Source organism: Hypanus sabinus, chromosome 13, assembly GCF_030144855.1.
Source record: "Hypanus sabinus isolate sHypSab1 chromosome 13, sHypSab1.hap1, whole genome shotgun sequence".
Taxonomy (NCBI): Eukaryota; Metazoa; Chordata; class Chondrichthyes; order Myliobatiformes; family Dasyatidae; genus Hypanus; species Hypanus sabinus.
The window spans coordinates 60,634,086-60,649,235 of record NC_082718.1 but is presented as its reverse complement, the minus strand read 5'-3'; the positions used below and the strand labels follow the sequence as shown (position 1 = coordinate 60,649,235).

The 15,150-nt window shown below is 45.2% G+C and overlaps 1 protein-coding gene across 3 annotated transcripts in view; it reads left to right on the top strand.

The window, feature by feature from the left end:
* Positions 1-15,150, top strand: part of eea1 (early endosome antigen 1) — a 158,759-nt gene that overhangs the window by 65,414 nt on the left and 78,195 nt on the right. For all 3 annotated transcript variants that reach the window (XM_059987735.1, XM_059987733.1, XM_059987734.1), the window contains 2 exons: positions 1,461-1,661; positions 12,201-12,314. In XM_059987735.1, the coding sequence (XP_059843718.1) occupies positions 1,461-1,661; positions 12,201-12,314 (315 nt within the window). The remainder of the gene's footprint in view (positions 1-1,460; positions 1,662-12,200; positions 12,315-15,150) is intronic.

Below are 15,150 nucleotides of genomic sequence, written 5' to 3'. Positions count from 1 at the left end.
TTTGAACGATCTGATTAATTGTATCATCAGCAGATATGTTAACTCATTTGGTCTCTCCAGGTATTGCTATTAAAGACTCTGAAGATGAGACTGGACTCAGGGGAGGAAGCACAACACTGTTGCTTTTCCTGCCCATTAAATGGATTGTCAAAATCAGTTAGTTAATTTTCACCTTGTTGATTCTTAAAGGTGATTTCTCTGGAGTCCCTCCCCCTCTGCTTTCCAAATTGACATCCAAATGACAATTACTTAAGTCCAGTAGTAAACTGATAATAGCCTTTGATGAGACATTGAGAACTTTGCAAAGACGAGTTAGGCAGAAATACAGGGTTCTTGATAACATGGCTCAGGTGATCCTTGTCAACAGTGTTGGCCACTAAATCAGCAAGAATCAGGTTGGCAGATTCCAAGTTTCTTTATCACAGTCCACTTTGGCCAGTGTTCTGTCACCCAAGAAGTCAAATGAGTCAGAGAACTTAGAGAAGAGTTTACTTCTATTTATTTTAACCATATAACAATTACAGCACGGAAACAGGCCATCTCGGCCCTTCTAGTCATTTTCTAATTGAATTTCAAACTCTTACTGAATTTTCAAATTAATAAGAATTTTAAGCAGTGAAAATTATGTTTCATAATTTCATCTACAGTAATACAAGAAAATGCACTTTAAAAAGTGGCACAGAGCCAGATCTATAGGTGGTTGTATGTGAAATTGTGTCTTGTAGATCTCTGCTCTGCCTTAAACTTTTACAAATCCAGAAGCTCCCAGTACCATCCTAGTCACTCCATTGGAAACCAGCCAATACTGCAGATGTCTCAGGGCGTACTGTATGTAATTCCATGTATGGGGAATTTAATTTCTATTTTACCTGTAATATTATTCACCACACATTATTGTCCAGTATAATTCACCTACTTTTATTGATGGTTTCATTCTGATTACCGGCAGTTAATGAAATAAACTTTAATAACAGTTCTGCTTTGCTTCTGTCTAATTAATTCCAGGTAAAACAGATCTGTTTGCCGATGTGATTTCCTTTGTGAAACAATCTCTATGCTGGGATTACTATATTCTCATAAACCCCTCATTAAAATGGCTGCAACTTCAGCCCTACCTCAACAGTTTATTGTTACAGAACAGTAACTTCTTAATATGCCAATGTTGAGGATTATCATTAAAGTCACCAGTGGTATGATGACCAGCTTATACTCCTTCCCCTCCCCTCACTTCCTTTCTGCCCCCTTCCTTTCCAGTCCTGATGAAACATTGACTGCATTCTGTCTGTTTTGCTCAGAATCTGTTGTGTGTATGATGACCATAACTGTAACAATGATGACTTTTTTGTGGGTGTTGCTCCCAGCGTTTGGTAAAGTCACCAGTGGTGTGATGACCAATACTGATGGTGTCTGTGGATGTTATCCCCTGCATTTGGTGACTGACTAGTTTGTTGAATTATTAGGTGACTCAGTTAATGGAGAAACTGAAAAACCAAACGGAGAGCCATAACCAAGCACAGGAGAACTTGCACAGGCAAATGCAAGAGCAGAAATCCCACCTACACGTGGCTGAAGACCGAGCTCGATCCCTCGAGTCTACCATTAGCGAACTTACCAGCCAGCTCAGTGAGACCAAGGAGAAGATGGTTCAACTTGACTTGCAGGTACTGTGTTTTTGTTTGTGTGTTACCTGTTAGCCCGGTACACTCATCCTCACATCATAAACACCATGGCTTCAAGAATCTGATTCAGACTTTCAGTACTTGGGTGAACTCTGTCAGACAATGAACTGACATTGTCAATTGAAAGAGGAAATTACTAAGTGTACCCTGTTAATTAGTGTACTGACATTGAATCAGAATAGGTTTACCCATCTTGGAATGTGAGAGATTAGGAGGAGATGTAACAGAAGTGCTCAGTGTTGAGAGTTTTCAGTTCACTGATGATGTATCACTGCTGTTAAACTCTCTCCTTGTCCTCCTCACCAGCACCCCTCCCCCAGCAAGGTGAGATCCCATTGACCTGGTTCCTTTCAGATTCAGAATCAGAATTGGGCTTATTATCTCTGATGTCATAAAATGTGTTGTTTTGCGGCAGAGGTACAGTGCAATACCTAAAAATGTGTGTGTGTGTGTGTGTGACATCTTGGGTAATGATGAGTCGGAGTACCGAGAGGAAATTAAGAACCTGGTGGCATGGTGCAAAGACAATAACCTATCCCTCAATGTCGGCAAGACGAAGGAATTGGTTGTTGACTTTAGAAGGAGTAGCGGGCCACATGACACAATCTACATCGGTGGTGCACAGGTGGAACAGGTCAAAAGCTTTAAGTTCCTCGGGTTGAATATCACAAATGACCTGACTTGGTCTAACCAAGCAGAGTCCACTGCCAAGAAGGCCCACCAGCGTCTTTACTTCCTGAGAAAGCTGAAGAAATTTGGCCTGTCCCCTAAAACCCTCACTAATTTTTATAGGTGCACCATAGAAAGCATTCTTCTAGGGTGCATCACAACGTGGTATGGAAGTTGTCCTGTCCAAGAAGCTGCAGAAGATCGTGAAGATAGCCCAGAACATTACACAAACCAATCTTCCATCCTTGGACTCACTTTACATCGCACGCTGTCGGAGCAGTGCTGCCAGGATAATCAAGGATAAGTCCCACCCAGCCAACACACTTTTTGTCCCACTTCCCCCAAGGAGAAGGTTCAGGAGCATGAAGATTCATACGGCCAGATTTGGGAACAGCTTCTTTCCAACTGTGATAAGACTGCTGAACAAATCCTGACCCGGATCTGGGCCGTACCTTCCAAATATCTGGACCTGACTTGCACTACTGTACTTTCCCTTTTCTATTTTCTAATTATGATTTATAATTTAAATTTTTATTATATTTATTTCGATTTGTACTTCAGGGAGCGCGAAGCACAAAAACAAATATCACTGTGATGATTGTATGCTCTAGTGTCAATTGTTTGGTGACAATAAAGTATTTGTATTTGTGTGTGTGTGTGTGTGTGTGTGTGTTTTATATATATACACACACACACACACACACACACTCACTCTTAAATAAGTAGTGCAAAATGAGAGCAGAAGTAGTGAGGTGGTGTTCATGAGTTGGGTCGTTGTCCATGTGGAAACCTGATGGCGGAGGGAAAGAAACTGTCCCTGAAATGGTGAGTGTGAGTCTTCAGGTTCCCGTGCCTCCTCTCTGATGTTAGTAATAAGAAGAGATGAGTGATGGTCTGTTCTTGACTATGGGCTGCATCAGATTAGAATCCATATCAGAATCAGGTTTATTATCACCAGCATGTGACATTGAATTTGTTAACTTAGCAGCAGCAGATCAATGCAGTACATAATCTAGCAGAGAGAGAGAGAGAAAAAAAATAAATAAACAAGTAAATAAATTACATATATTGAATAGATTATTTAAAAATGTGCAAAAACAGAAATACTGTACAATATATTAAAAAAAAAGTGAGGTGGTGTCCAAAGCTTCAAAGTCCATTTAGGAATCGGATAGCAGAGGGGAAGAAGCTGAGTGTGTGCCTTCAGGCTTCTGTACCTCCTACCTGATGGTAACAGTGAGAAAAGGGCATGCCCTGGGTGCTGGAGGTCTTTAATAATGGACGCTGCTTTTCTGAGACGCTGGTCCCTGAAGATGTCCTGGGTATTTTGTAGACTAGTGCTCAAGATGGAGCTGACTAGATTTACAACCCTCTGCAGCTTCTTTCAGTCCTGTGCAGTAACCCCTCCATACCAGACAGTGGTGAGATTTGGGTTTATTTCTCACACGTACATCAAAACATACAGTGAAATGCATAATTTGCATTTGCGCCAATGTGTCCATGGGTATGTGGGTTGCAAACAACCATCAAACCTGTGGATGTGCTGGGGTCAGCCCACAAAGTTTTATTTCTGGCCCACACTGTCCTTGATCCCATCCAGGTTCAAAGAATTGAACCCTGGTGTCCCAAGCAGTAATGGAGTCGTGTTAACCATTATGCTACTGTGATGCCCTCGATCCATTGACCAGTCAGCTTTGAACCCGCTTTAAACCTCTCTACCTCCTTTGAGGCTGTGCTTGAGAGTCTCGACTCTCTTTGGTCAAGACTGTCTTGATAACTGACGGGAATCCGTGTGAAATACAGTTGACTGCACGCCTGTCGAGCATGGTACACTTGTGCTACAGTAAGAGTTGCTGTTGTTTAAGCAGGACTGTTCCACTGACAGAATCTAACTTTTAAGACACAGGCCTAAAATGAGAAGTGATGCTAAGGATGGTCTTCATATGCGTTGACTTGCTTCTGTCGGAAATGCTCTGCCTGAGGGTGTGGTTGAAGCAAATTCAATGGTAACTTTCTGAAAGTGTTGAGATAAGTGGTTCTAAGGAAAAAGCTTTAAAAGAAAGTGAATTGGGACTTGCAGGATGCCTCTAACAAAGAACAGGCATGGATGCATTGATCTAAGTGTCCCCTCATATATAATGGGGCTGTGATTATGGAGATGTTTATTGTGTAACTCGTATAAATTTAGACAGAGCAATGCTGGAGAGGAGTATCTATTGGATTTTGATATGTTTCAATTCAAAGGTTCTGTGGAAGTCAGGAATGAGGCATAAAACTTACTGCTCCTGATTGTTTCCTAAGTCTGACAAGAGCGGAAAATGAACAAGAAAGAGGAGCCAAGTAAAGAAAGGAAAAAGGAGTTGTGGTCTTCTCGTACTCAGAGTGGAGATAATAAACAAAGTTCCAGTGTTAACAATCAACCTATAACAACTGATTCAAGTGGCATGACACCTGCTACAGAAGAATAAGAAGCTTCTGGAAAAATACAGAAGCAAATGCACCATAATTACTGAAAAATTCACTGAACCATTAGTGAGGTGATTATATAAAACTCCAAACAAGCACAGGAAAGTTAAGCTATAAGAAAAATAGTAGTTCTACATCCCAGGCCAACATGTCCAATACAGATTGAAGATATTTTGATTATAGATTCCCTACTGTCATATTGAGATGACTGTCTCAGCTATTGTAGGAAAGCATGAAAAGTTTACTGCCCTACCTGCTCAGTATACCGCAGGTGATGATCCTAGAGCTACTGGGACAGAAGCTCTGTGTACATAGACACTGAATTGGCAGGGCTTGAGCTGCAAGTTCTCTGTAAAGGCAAGAAGAGTTGGCAGTAACACCTGAACACAGTTGGTGGACTTCACATTCTGTATGGCCTTAAATACGGTCACAGGGTACCAAAAGCAAGAGGACGTATAGTTAAAGTGAAAGAAAGGAGTTTTAGGATAAACACAAGAGATTCTGCAGATGCTAGAAATCCAGAGCAACATACAAAATGCTGGAGAAACCCAGAAGGCATCCATGGAGGGGAATAATCAGACATTTCAGGCTGAAACTGGGGAAGGAAAGGAAAAAATCCTGAATAAAAGGATTGGGTGGAGGGGGGGGAAGGAGGAGGACAAGCTGGTGGGTGATAATGAACAAACACGAGGAAATCTGCAGATGCTGGAAATTCAAACAACACACACAAAATGCTGGTAGAAGGGTCCTGACGAAGGGTCTCGTCCCGAAACGTCGACGGTGCTTCTCCCTATAGGTGCTGCCTAGCCTGCTGTGTTCCAGCAGCATTTTGTGTGTGTTGGGTGATAATGAAGCCAGTGGAAGGGGAGGGTTAAGTAATTTACACAGAGCAGTTGATATCTGGAACACCCTACCAGAGAACTTGATGGAGTCAGATATAATCGCAGTGTTTAGACAGGCTCTTCAGCAAGTCTGGCACAGAAGGCCCTCAGTCCTAATGTGGGCAGATGGGAAAATGGTCAGCATGGATGTGATGGGTTGATGGGGCCTGTTTCTGTGTTGACTCTGTGTCCGTGACTCAATAGGAATCTAGTCTCCACTCTGTGGACCCATTTGAGAAGCAGGGTTTTTGTTCACCACAGGAAAGCTCAAGCCGTTACTGATTTTTCTTGTAATCTTTGTGTCATTTCTTTTCACTGAGCTACGTGGCATGTCAGGTGTTTGAGTCTCAGCTCCAGGGACCTGAGTATCAAAGTCTGAGCTGCCCCGTCAGTGCATCGTTGCACTGTAAGAAGATCAAGTCTTTGCTGTGAGATGTGAAACCACCACCATTCTAACAGATCGTGGCCGATCTGTCTCTCAATTCCCTTTTTCACGTCCAGGTGCTGTGACAGTGACTTTTAACTTACTAGGAGTTGAGACATCAGCTGAAGTCAGTTTGGATGCTTAGTTTAATAAGATCAGAATATAATTCAGTCCCTATTTTAAAGCTGAGTCTAAACAACACTACATTTCTATGCAATCTGATTAAAGTTGTTCACCTGTGTCTTCATGGCCCTAAGGCTATAATAATAGAATTACAGCGACAATTTCCCAATTTAAAAAACACAATTATCTACATTTATAATGATTTATAATAAATTTATAATGAATGTTTGTAGATTTATTATTTTAAAAAGACTGTAAATTTAATATCAAGTCCAAGATAAAGTTTATTGTCATTCTACCGTACACATGTATACTGCCAAACGAAACATCGTTCCTCCGGATCAAAATGCACAACACAGTATGTACAACTCACACACAACACAAAGGTAGTGTTACCACAAATAATACGATGCATTTATGACCCAAGTCAGAAAGTAAATGGATACACTGCTGGTGTTTCATACGTGGTGGCAGTGAGTTCAGTCATCTTACAGCCTGGGGAAGAGGCTGTTTCCCATCTGAACAGTCCTTGTCCTAATGCCATGGGATCTCCTGCCTGATTGGAGTGGGATGAGGGGCAGTCAAGGAGATTGTTGGACAATTGGATTGTTGGCTTAGTGAAGGAATCATTGACAATGCTAAGGGTTCCTGTTAAATATTTTGGAGCGATCCCAATGATCCTCCCAGCAATTTTTTGTAGAGGCTTGCAGTCAGATGCTTTGCAATCCCCGTACTGGACAGTGATGGTCAGGACACACTCAGTGGCACTCCTCTAAGTTAGAATGTGGGGGGTGGGGGGGCAGCCGCGCTTGGTTCAGTCTCATCAGAAAGTGCAGACACAGCTGTGCTCTATTGGCTGAAGAGGTTGTGTTCAGAGACCAGGTGAGATTGTCTGCTAGGTGCTTCCCCAGAAAACCTGGTGCTCCTAATTCTCTCCATTTCGTTCATTGTGGTGTGATCAGCCTGCGCCTTCCTAAAGTCCACAATTACTTGTTTGGTCTTGTCCACTTTGAGACTCAAGTTGTTGTGCTCACATCGTTGTACCAGCTGTTCGACCTCCAATCTCTACGCTGTCTTGTCATTGTTGGTGTGTCATAGTGAACTTCATGATTAGATTTTACTAATCGAGCAGTGCAATCATGCTTCAGCAGTGGGCTGAACGCACAGCCCCTGGGAGAGCTGGTGCTCATTGTGTTGGAGCCACACCCTGGGGAGTGTCGGTGCTCAGTGTGGTGGAGTACAGAACCCTGGGGAGTGTCGGTGCTCAGTGTGGTGGAGTACAGAACACTGGGGAGTGTCGGTGCTCAGTGTGGTGGAGTACAGAACCCTGGGGAGTGTCGGTGCTCATTGTGGTGGAGCCACACCCTGGGGAGTGTCGGTGCTCAGTGTGGTGGAGTACAGAGCCCTGGGGAGTGTCGGTGCTCAGTGTGGTGGAGTACAGAACCCTGGGGAGTGTCGGTGCTCAGTGTGGTGGAGCCACACCCTGGGGAGTGTCGGTGCTCACTGTGGTGGAGTAGAGAGCCCTGGGGAGTGTCAGTGCTCAGTGTGGTGGAGTACAGATCCCTGGGGAGTGTCGGTGCTCAGTGTGGTGGAGTACAGAACCCTGGGGGATGTCGGTGCTCTGTGTGGTGGAGTACAGAGCCCTGGGGAGTGTCGGTGCTCAGTGTGGTGGAGTACAGAGCCCTGGGGAGTGTCGGTGCTCAGTGTGGTGGAGTACAGATCCCTGGGGAATGTCGGTGCTCATTGTGGTGGAGCCACTCCCTGGGGAATGTCGGTGCTCAGTGTGGTGGAGCCACACCCTGGGGAATGTCGGTGCTCTGTGTGGTGGAGTACAGAACCCTGGGGAATGTCGGTGCTCATTGTGGTGGAGTACAGAACCCTGGGGAGTGTCGGTGCTCATTGTGGTGGAGCCACTCCCTGGGGAATGTCGGTGCTCAGTGTGGTGGAGTACAGAACCCTGGGGAATGTCGGTGCTCATTGTGGTGGAGTACAGATCCCTGGGGAGTGTCGGTGCTCAGTGTGGTGGAGTACAGATCCCTGGGGAGTGTCAGTGCTCAGTGTGGTGGAGTACAGATCCCTGGGGAGTGTCGGTGCTCAGTGTGGTGGAGTACAGATCCCTGGGGAATGTCGGTGCTCAGTGTGGTGGAGTACAGAACCCTGGGGAGTGTCGGTGCTCAGTGTGGTGGAGCCACACCCTGGGGGATGTCGGTGCTCAGTGTGGTGGAGCCACACCCTGGGGAGTGTCGGTGCTCAGTGTTGTGGAGTACAGATCCCTGGGGAATGTCGGTGCTCAGTGTGGTGGAGCCACACCCTGGGGAGTGTCGGTGCTCAGTGTGGTGGAGCCACACCCTGGGGAATGTCGGTGCTCAGTGTGGTGGAGTACAGAACCCTGGGGAGTGTCGGTGCTCAGTGTGGTGGAGTACAGATCCCTGGGGAGTGTCGGTGCTCAGTGTGGTGGAGTACAGAACCCTGGGGAGTGTCGGTGCTTCTTGTGGTGGAGCCACTCCCTGGGGAGTGTCGGTGCTCAGTGTGGTGGAGTACAGATCCCTGGGGAGTGTCGGTGCTCAGTGTGGTGGAGTACAGAACACTGGGGAGTGTCGGTGCTCAGTGTGGTGGAGTACAGATCCCTGGGGAGTGTCGGTGCTCAGTGTGGTGGAGCCACACCCTGGGGAATGTCGGTGCTCAGTGTGGTGGAGTACAGATCCCTGGGGAGTGTCGGTGCTCATTGTGGTGGAGCCACACCCTGGGGAGTGTCGGTGCTCAGTGTGGTGGAGCCACTCCCTGGGGAGTGTCGGTGCTCAGTGTGGTGGAGTACAGATCCCTGGGGAATGTCGGTGCTCAGTGTGGTGGAGCCACACCCTGGGGAGTGTCGGTGCTCAGTGTGGTGGAGTACAGAACCCTGGGGAGTGTCGGTGCTCAGTGTGGTGGAGCCACACCCTGGGGAGTGTCGGTGCTCAGTGTGGTGGAGCCACACCCTGGGGAGTGTCGGTGCTCAGTGTGGTGGAGTACAGAACCCTGGGGAGTGTCGGTGCTCATTGTGGTGGAGCCACACCCTGGGGAGTGTCGGTGCTCAGTGTGGTGGAGTACAGATCCCTGGGGAATGTCGGTGCTCTGTGTGGTGGAGTACAGATCCCTGGGGAATGTCGGTGCTCTGTGTGGTGGAGTACAGATCCCTGGGGAATGTCGGTGCTCTGTGTGGTGGAGTACAGATCCCTGGGGAATGTCGGTGCTCAGTGTGGTGGAGTACAGAACCCTGGGGAGTGTCGGTGCTCAGTGTGGTGGAGCCACACCCTGGGGAATGTCGGTGCTCAGTGTGGTGGAGTACAGAACCCTGGGGAGTGTCGGTGCTCAGTGTGGTGGAGCCACACCCTGGGGAATGTCGGTGCTCAGTGTGGTGGAGTACAGAACCCTGGGGAGTGTCGGTGCTCAGTGTGGTGGAGTACAGAACCCTGGGGAGTGTCGGTGCTCAGTGTGGTGGAGTACAGATCCCTGGGGAATGTCGGTGCTCAGTGTGGTGGAGTACAGAACCCTGGGGAGTGTCGGTGCTCAGTGTGGTGGAGTACAGAACCCTGGGGGATGTCGGTGCTCTGTGTGGTGGAGTACAGAGCCCTGGGGAGTGTCGGTGCTCAGTGTGGTGGAGTACAGATCCCTGGGGAATGTCGGTGCTCAGTGTGGTGGAGTACAGAGCCCTGGGGTGTGTCGGTGCTCAGTGTGGTGGAGTACAGAACCCTGGGGAGTGTCGGTGCTCAGTGTGGTGGAGTATAGATCCCTGGGGAATGTCGGTGCTCAGTGTGGTGGAGCCACACCCTGGGGAGTGTCAGTGCTCAGTGTGGTGGAGTACAGATCCCTGGGGAATGTCGGTGCTCATTGTGGTGGAGCCACTCCCTGGGGAATGTCGGTGCTCAGTGTGGTGGAGTACAGATCCCTGGGGAATGTCGGTGCTCATTGTGGTGGAGCCACTCCCTGGGGAATGTCGGTGCTCTGTGTGGTGGAGTACAGAACACTGGGGAGTGTCGGTGCTCAGTGTGGTGGAGTACAGATCCCTGGGGAGTGTCGGTGCTCAGTGTGGTGGAGCCACACCCTGGGGAGTGTCAGTGCTCAGTGTGGTGGAGTACAGAACCCTGGGGAGTGTCGGTGCTCAGTGTGGTGGAGCCACACCCTGGGGAGTGTCGGTGCTCAGTGTGGTGGAGCCACACCCTGGGGAGTGTCGGTGCTCAGTGTGGTGGAGTACAGATCCCTGGGGAATGTCGGTGCTCAGTGTGGTGGAGTACAGATCCCTGGGGAGTGTCGGTGCTCAGTGTGGTGGAGCCACACCCTGGGGAGTGTCAGTGCTCAGTGTGGTGGAGTACAGAACCCTGGGGAGTGTCGGTGCTCAGTGTGGTGGAGTACAGATCCCTGGGGAATGTCGATGCTCATTGTGGTGGAGCCACTCCCTGGGGAATGTCGGTGCTCAGTGTGGTGGAGTACAGAGCCCTGGGGAGTGTCGGTGCTCAGTGTGGTGGAGCCACACCCTGGGGAGTGTCGGTGCTCAGTGTGGTGGAGTACAGATCCCTGGGGAATGTCGGTGCTCATTGTGGTGGAGCCACTCCCTGGGGAATGTCGGTGCTCAGTGTGGTGGAGTACAGATCCCTGGGGAATGCCGGCGCTCCGTGTGGTGGAGTTGGAGATGTTGTTGCCAACACAAACTGACTGGCGTGTTTTTGTCAAGAAGCTCAATGTCCAGTTACAGTATAGAGAGAGATGTGAGATCCAACAAGGACCATTTACCCACCAGCTTCTGAGGGATAATCATATTAAATGCTGAGCTGAACTCAATAAACAGCACCCTTGTGTGTGAGGTGCCATTTTCTAGGTGGGATAGGATAGAGTGGAGTGCAGAGCCTTGAGTATCATCAGTGGATAGATTTGAGCAATAAGCAAACTGGAAAGGGTCCAATGCAGCATGAAGATGTGATTTAATGTAATCCAAAACCAAGCACTCCATTATTGTTGGGGTCAGTGCGACTGGACGGTAATTTACCGCAGGCAACTGTTGCTGTCTTGAGCACCCAGGTGATGATGGCTTCCTTGAAGCCTTCGGGGACAGTGAACTATTACAGAAAGATGTTAGCGACATCTCTTTGAACCTCTTGTTGACTGGGCTGCACAGTCCCTCGGCCCCACAGCTTTCTGTGGATTGATCCTGGTTGGCGTCTTCCTCACATCAACTGCAGTGCCTGCTCCGCGGGGTAGGAGGGGGTAGGGGTCTTTCCTTGCCAGCTTATCATACTGTGCAGAAAAGACACTCAGCCTATCAGGAAGAGAGACGTCACTGTCATTGGCGTGCAGGGTGGATTTGTGGTCCTTTATGGTCTGAATGCCCTGCCACATGTGCCATATTTGATCTAAGCCACTTTGAAGTAAAATTAATGAGTGTTTTCATAACAGTGCTAATCTGCAGCTTGCTATACCATGAGGCTGGGGATGCCATCAGGAAGGAGGTACAGGAGCCATGGGTCAGAAACAGTTAGTACCCTACAACCATTAGACTCATGAACCACATTAAGTTCACTCACCTCAACTCTGAACTGATTCCACAACTGAACTCACATTGAGGGACTCTGCAACTCACATTCTCACTTTTATTTATTTATTTTTAATATAATTTTCTGCATTTGCACATTGATTGTCAGTCGATGTATATACTTTTACATTGGTTCTATTGTATTTTTGTTTTTGCAAGAAAATGAATGTAAAGGTAATTTTTGGTGACATACGTACTTTGATAAATTTGCTTTGAAGCTTGAACTTTGAATTGGAAGTTCAAAAACAGCAATCCGCAGGCTTTAGTTGGAATAAAATTGAGTAAATGTGATGGAGGTGTAGTTCAGCCTTGGTCTAATCAAATTGAACAGCTTTTTTCCTGAGGTCCCATTTCCACAATTAGTGACCCATTGCTGTCTTCCTTGACTTGTTCAGGTGAAGGGGAAAACGGAGCTGCTGCTGTCTGCTGAAGCATCCAAAAATGCACAGCGAGCTGACCTGGAAAACCACCTGGAGACTGCCAAGCACGCACTTCAGGATAAAGAGCAGGTACCTACCTACCTTTCACAGTCCCGACTTCTGTCCATGGGTTGCCTACTGTACACCCTTACTATCACCCCCCCCCCCCACTTATTTGAAGCCAACCTTTTACATCAAACTACAAGCCCCTCCGACAGTGGCACTGAAGCACCAAGAATCCAAGAGAATAAAGCAATCATGATTGATTGTTTTCGGTTGGAGATCCTGGACCCATGTATGCAGTGGCAACATGTCTACAGAAAGAAAGCTGAGACAAATACCTTGCAAATTAATTCTTCGCTTCAAAATTCACAATGTTGTATGAACGGGGACGTCACATGATGACGTAGGATCGAGACGCTGGAACACAGCTCTCCCGTAAAAATCAATAAATTAATGTTTAAGTGAAGAAAAGTTAGTCAATACTTTCTAAAAGTTACTTATAAACTACTCCGGATTGTTTGAAGTTATGCCTCAGATACAGAAGTTGAAGAAAACTACTACCGTGAAGGCAACACAAGTTGGAACAGAGTCAAGGCCCACTTCCGCCAGGCTCAGGTACATTATACCGCCGGCAATACAGAACAGGAAACTGCGGCAACATCGACCATTTCTAAAGGAAAAGATCAACGAGAACTGCGCAAGCGTAAAGGAATGATCATGCGCAGACAGGAGCAACCAGAACTACAAATCCCAGTTATGACTGAAACCGAAAGTGAAAGTGAATCTGAGGGAGAGCCGGACTCTCTGGAAAAATCAGACGAAGATAGAGGCAAAAGTCTTTCTGGAAATATGGAAAAGACGTTGAGGCAAATAATGCGTAAATTAGAAAAATTAAACACATTAAAAGTAATCAAAAGAAAAATGACAAATATGGAGATGATGTTTGATAAAATGACAAAAAGACAGGATAAAATGGAAAAGAGAATTATAGATTTGGAAACTACAACGGAAGACATGGTTGAAAGAATGAATAAAATGGAAGATGATACTACTGCCTGGACATCAGAATGAAAACAATTTATGGAAAAAATTGATAAGCTTGAAAATTTTAGTAGACAAAACAATATTAAAATTGTTGGACTTAAAGAAGATATAGAAGGAGAAGATCCAATAATTTTTTTTCAAAAATGGATCCCTGAAAAATTGGAAATGGAAGAAGATACTCTTAATTGAGATCGAAAGGGCTCATAGAGCCTTAAGGCCAAGATCTCAAGCTGATCAAAATCCACGATCAATTTTGATAAGATGCTTAAGGTACCAAGGTAAAGAAAAGATCCTGAAGGCGGCTGCCCAACGTGCCAAAAAGAAAAACGGGCCATTGATGATAGCAGGGAAGGCCGTTCTTTTTTATCCTGATATAAGTTATAACCTTTTGAAGAGAAAGAAGGACTTTAACCCAGCGAAAAATGTCTTATGGGAAAAGGGTTATAAATTCATAATGCGTCACCCAGCAATGCTGATAATTTTTTTGGAGGAGGGAAAAAGAAGATTTTTTAACGATTATCGAGAAGCGGAGGAGTTCGCACAATAACTTCCATCTATTCGCTAATTACACATAGAGACTTCCAAGCGTGATGGATTAAAGATGAAGATAGAGACAGTGAATGGAAGTGATGGACATTTAAGGATGATACAGGGGAGAAAAGCAAAATTCCATAAATAATAATTGAGAATAGTATTTTTTTTCTTCTTATATATATATATATACTTTTCCATGTTGCGGGGGGGCTGGGGAGCTTTGGATCAGTTACTGAGGGATTCACGTGTGTAATCATGGCGATTGCCATGACCCGTACAACAGAGGGGGGTAATGTTGTGTTCCTTTTTTTTCACAACATTAGTAGGGGGGTATTTTGTTTTTTTCTTTATACTCTATTTTTCTTCTATCTTTCTGCCTGGCTGATTGGTGGGGACACACATAGCAACATGGAGAATTTTAAAAAGATTTCCCAAGATACCACGAAAGTTGAAAGATTAGGTATTATTATAGCTTGGAGTAACATAATTAAAAATAATGACTAATTTACTGAATTTTTTAAGTTTTAATATTAATGGGCTTAATGGACCGGTAAAAAGAAAAAGAATTCTAACATACATTAAAAAAATGAAAATAGATATAGCTTTTTTACATGAAACACATTTAGCAGACAAAGAACATCAGAAATTAAAAAGAGACTGGGTTGGAAATGTTATTGCAGCTTCATTTAATTCAAAGGCGAGAGGAGTTGCAATTTTGGTTAATAAAAATTTACCAATTAAAATACAAAATGTATTAATTGATTCGGCGGGGAGATATGTAATTATACATTGTCAATTTTTTTCGGAACTATGGACTCTTATGAATATTTATGCACCAAATGAAAATGATGTAAAATTTATACAAGAGGTCTTTTTGAATTTGGCTAATACACATGACAAAATATTAATAGGTGGAGATTTTAACTTTTGTCTAGACCCAGTTTTAGATAGATCAACAAAGGTTGTCACAAAATCAAAAGTAGTAAAATTAACTCTATCATTGATGAAAGATTTAAACTTGATTGATATATGGAGAAGAATTAATCCAAAAGAAAGAGATTACTCATTTTATTCAAATAGACATAAAACATATTCAAGGATAGATTTTTTCCTATTATCAACGAATATTCAAGATAGCGTGAAAAATGTGGAATATAAAGCGAGAATATTGTCAGATCATTCTCCTCTGATAATGACAGATAAAGAGGAATCAATTTATAGATGGAGATTTAATTCAATGTTATTAAAATGTCAAGGTTTTTGTGATTATATGAAAAAGCAGATTCAGTTCTTTTTAGATACAAATTCACATTCAGTTGATGATAAATTCATATTGTGGGAAGTA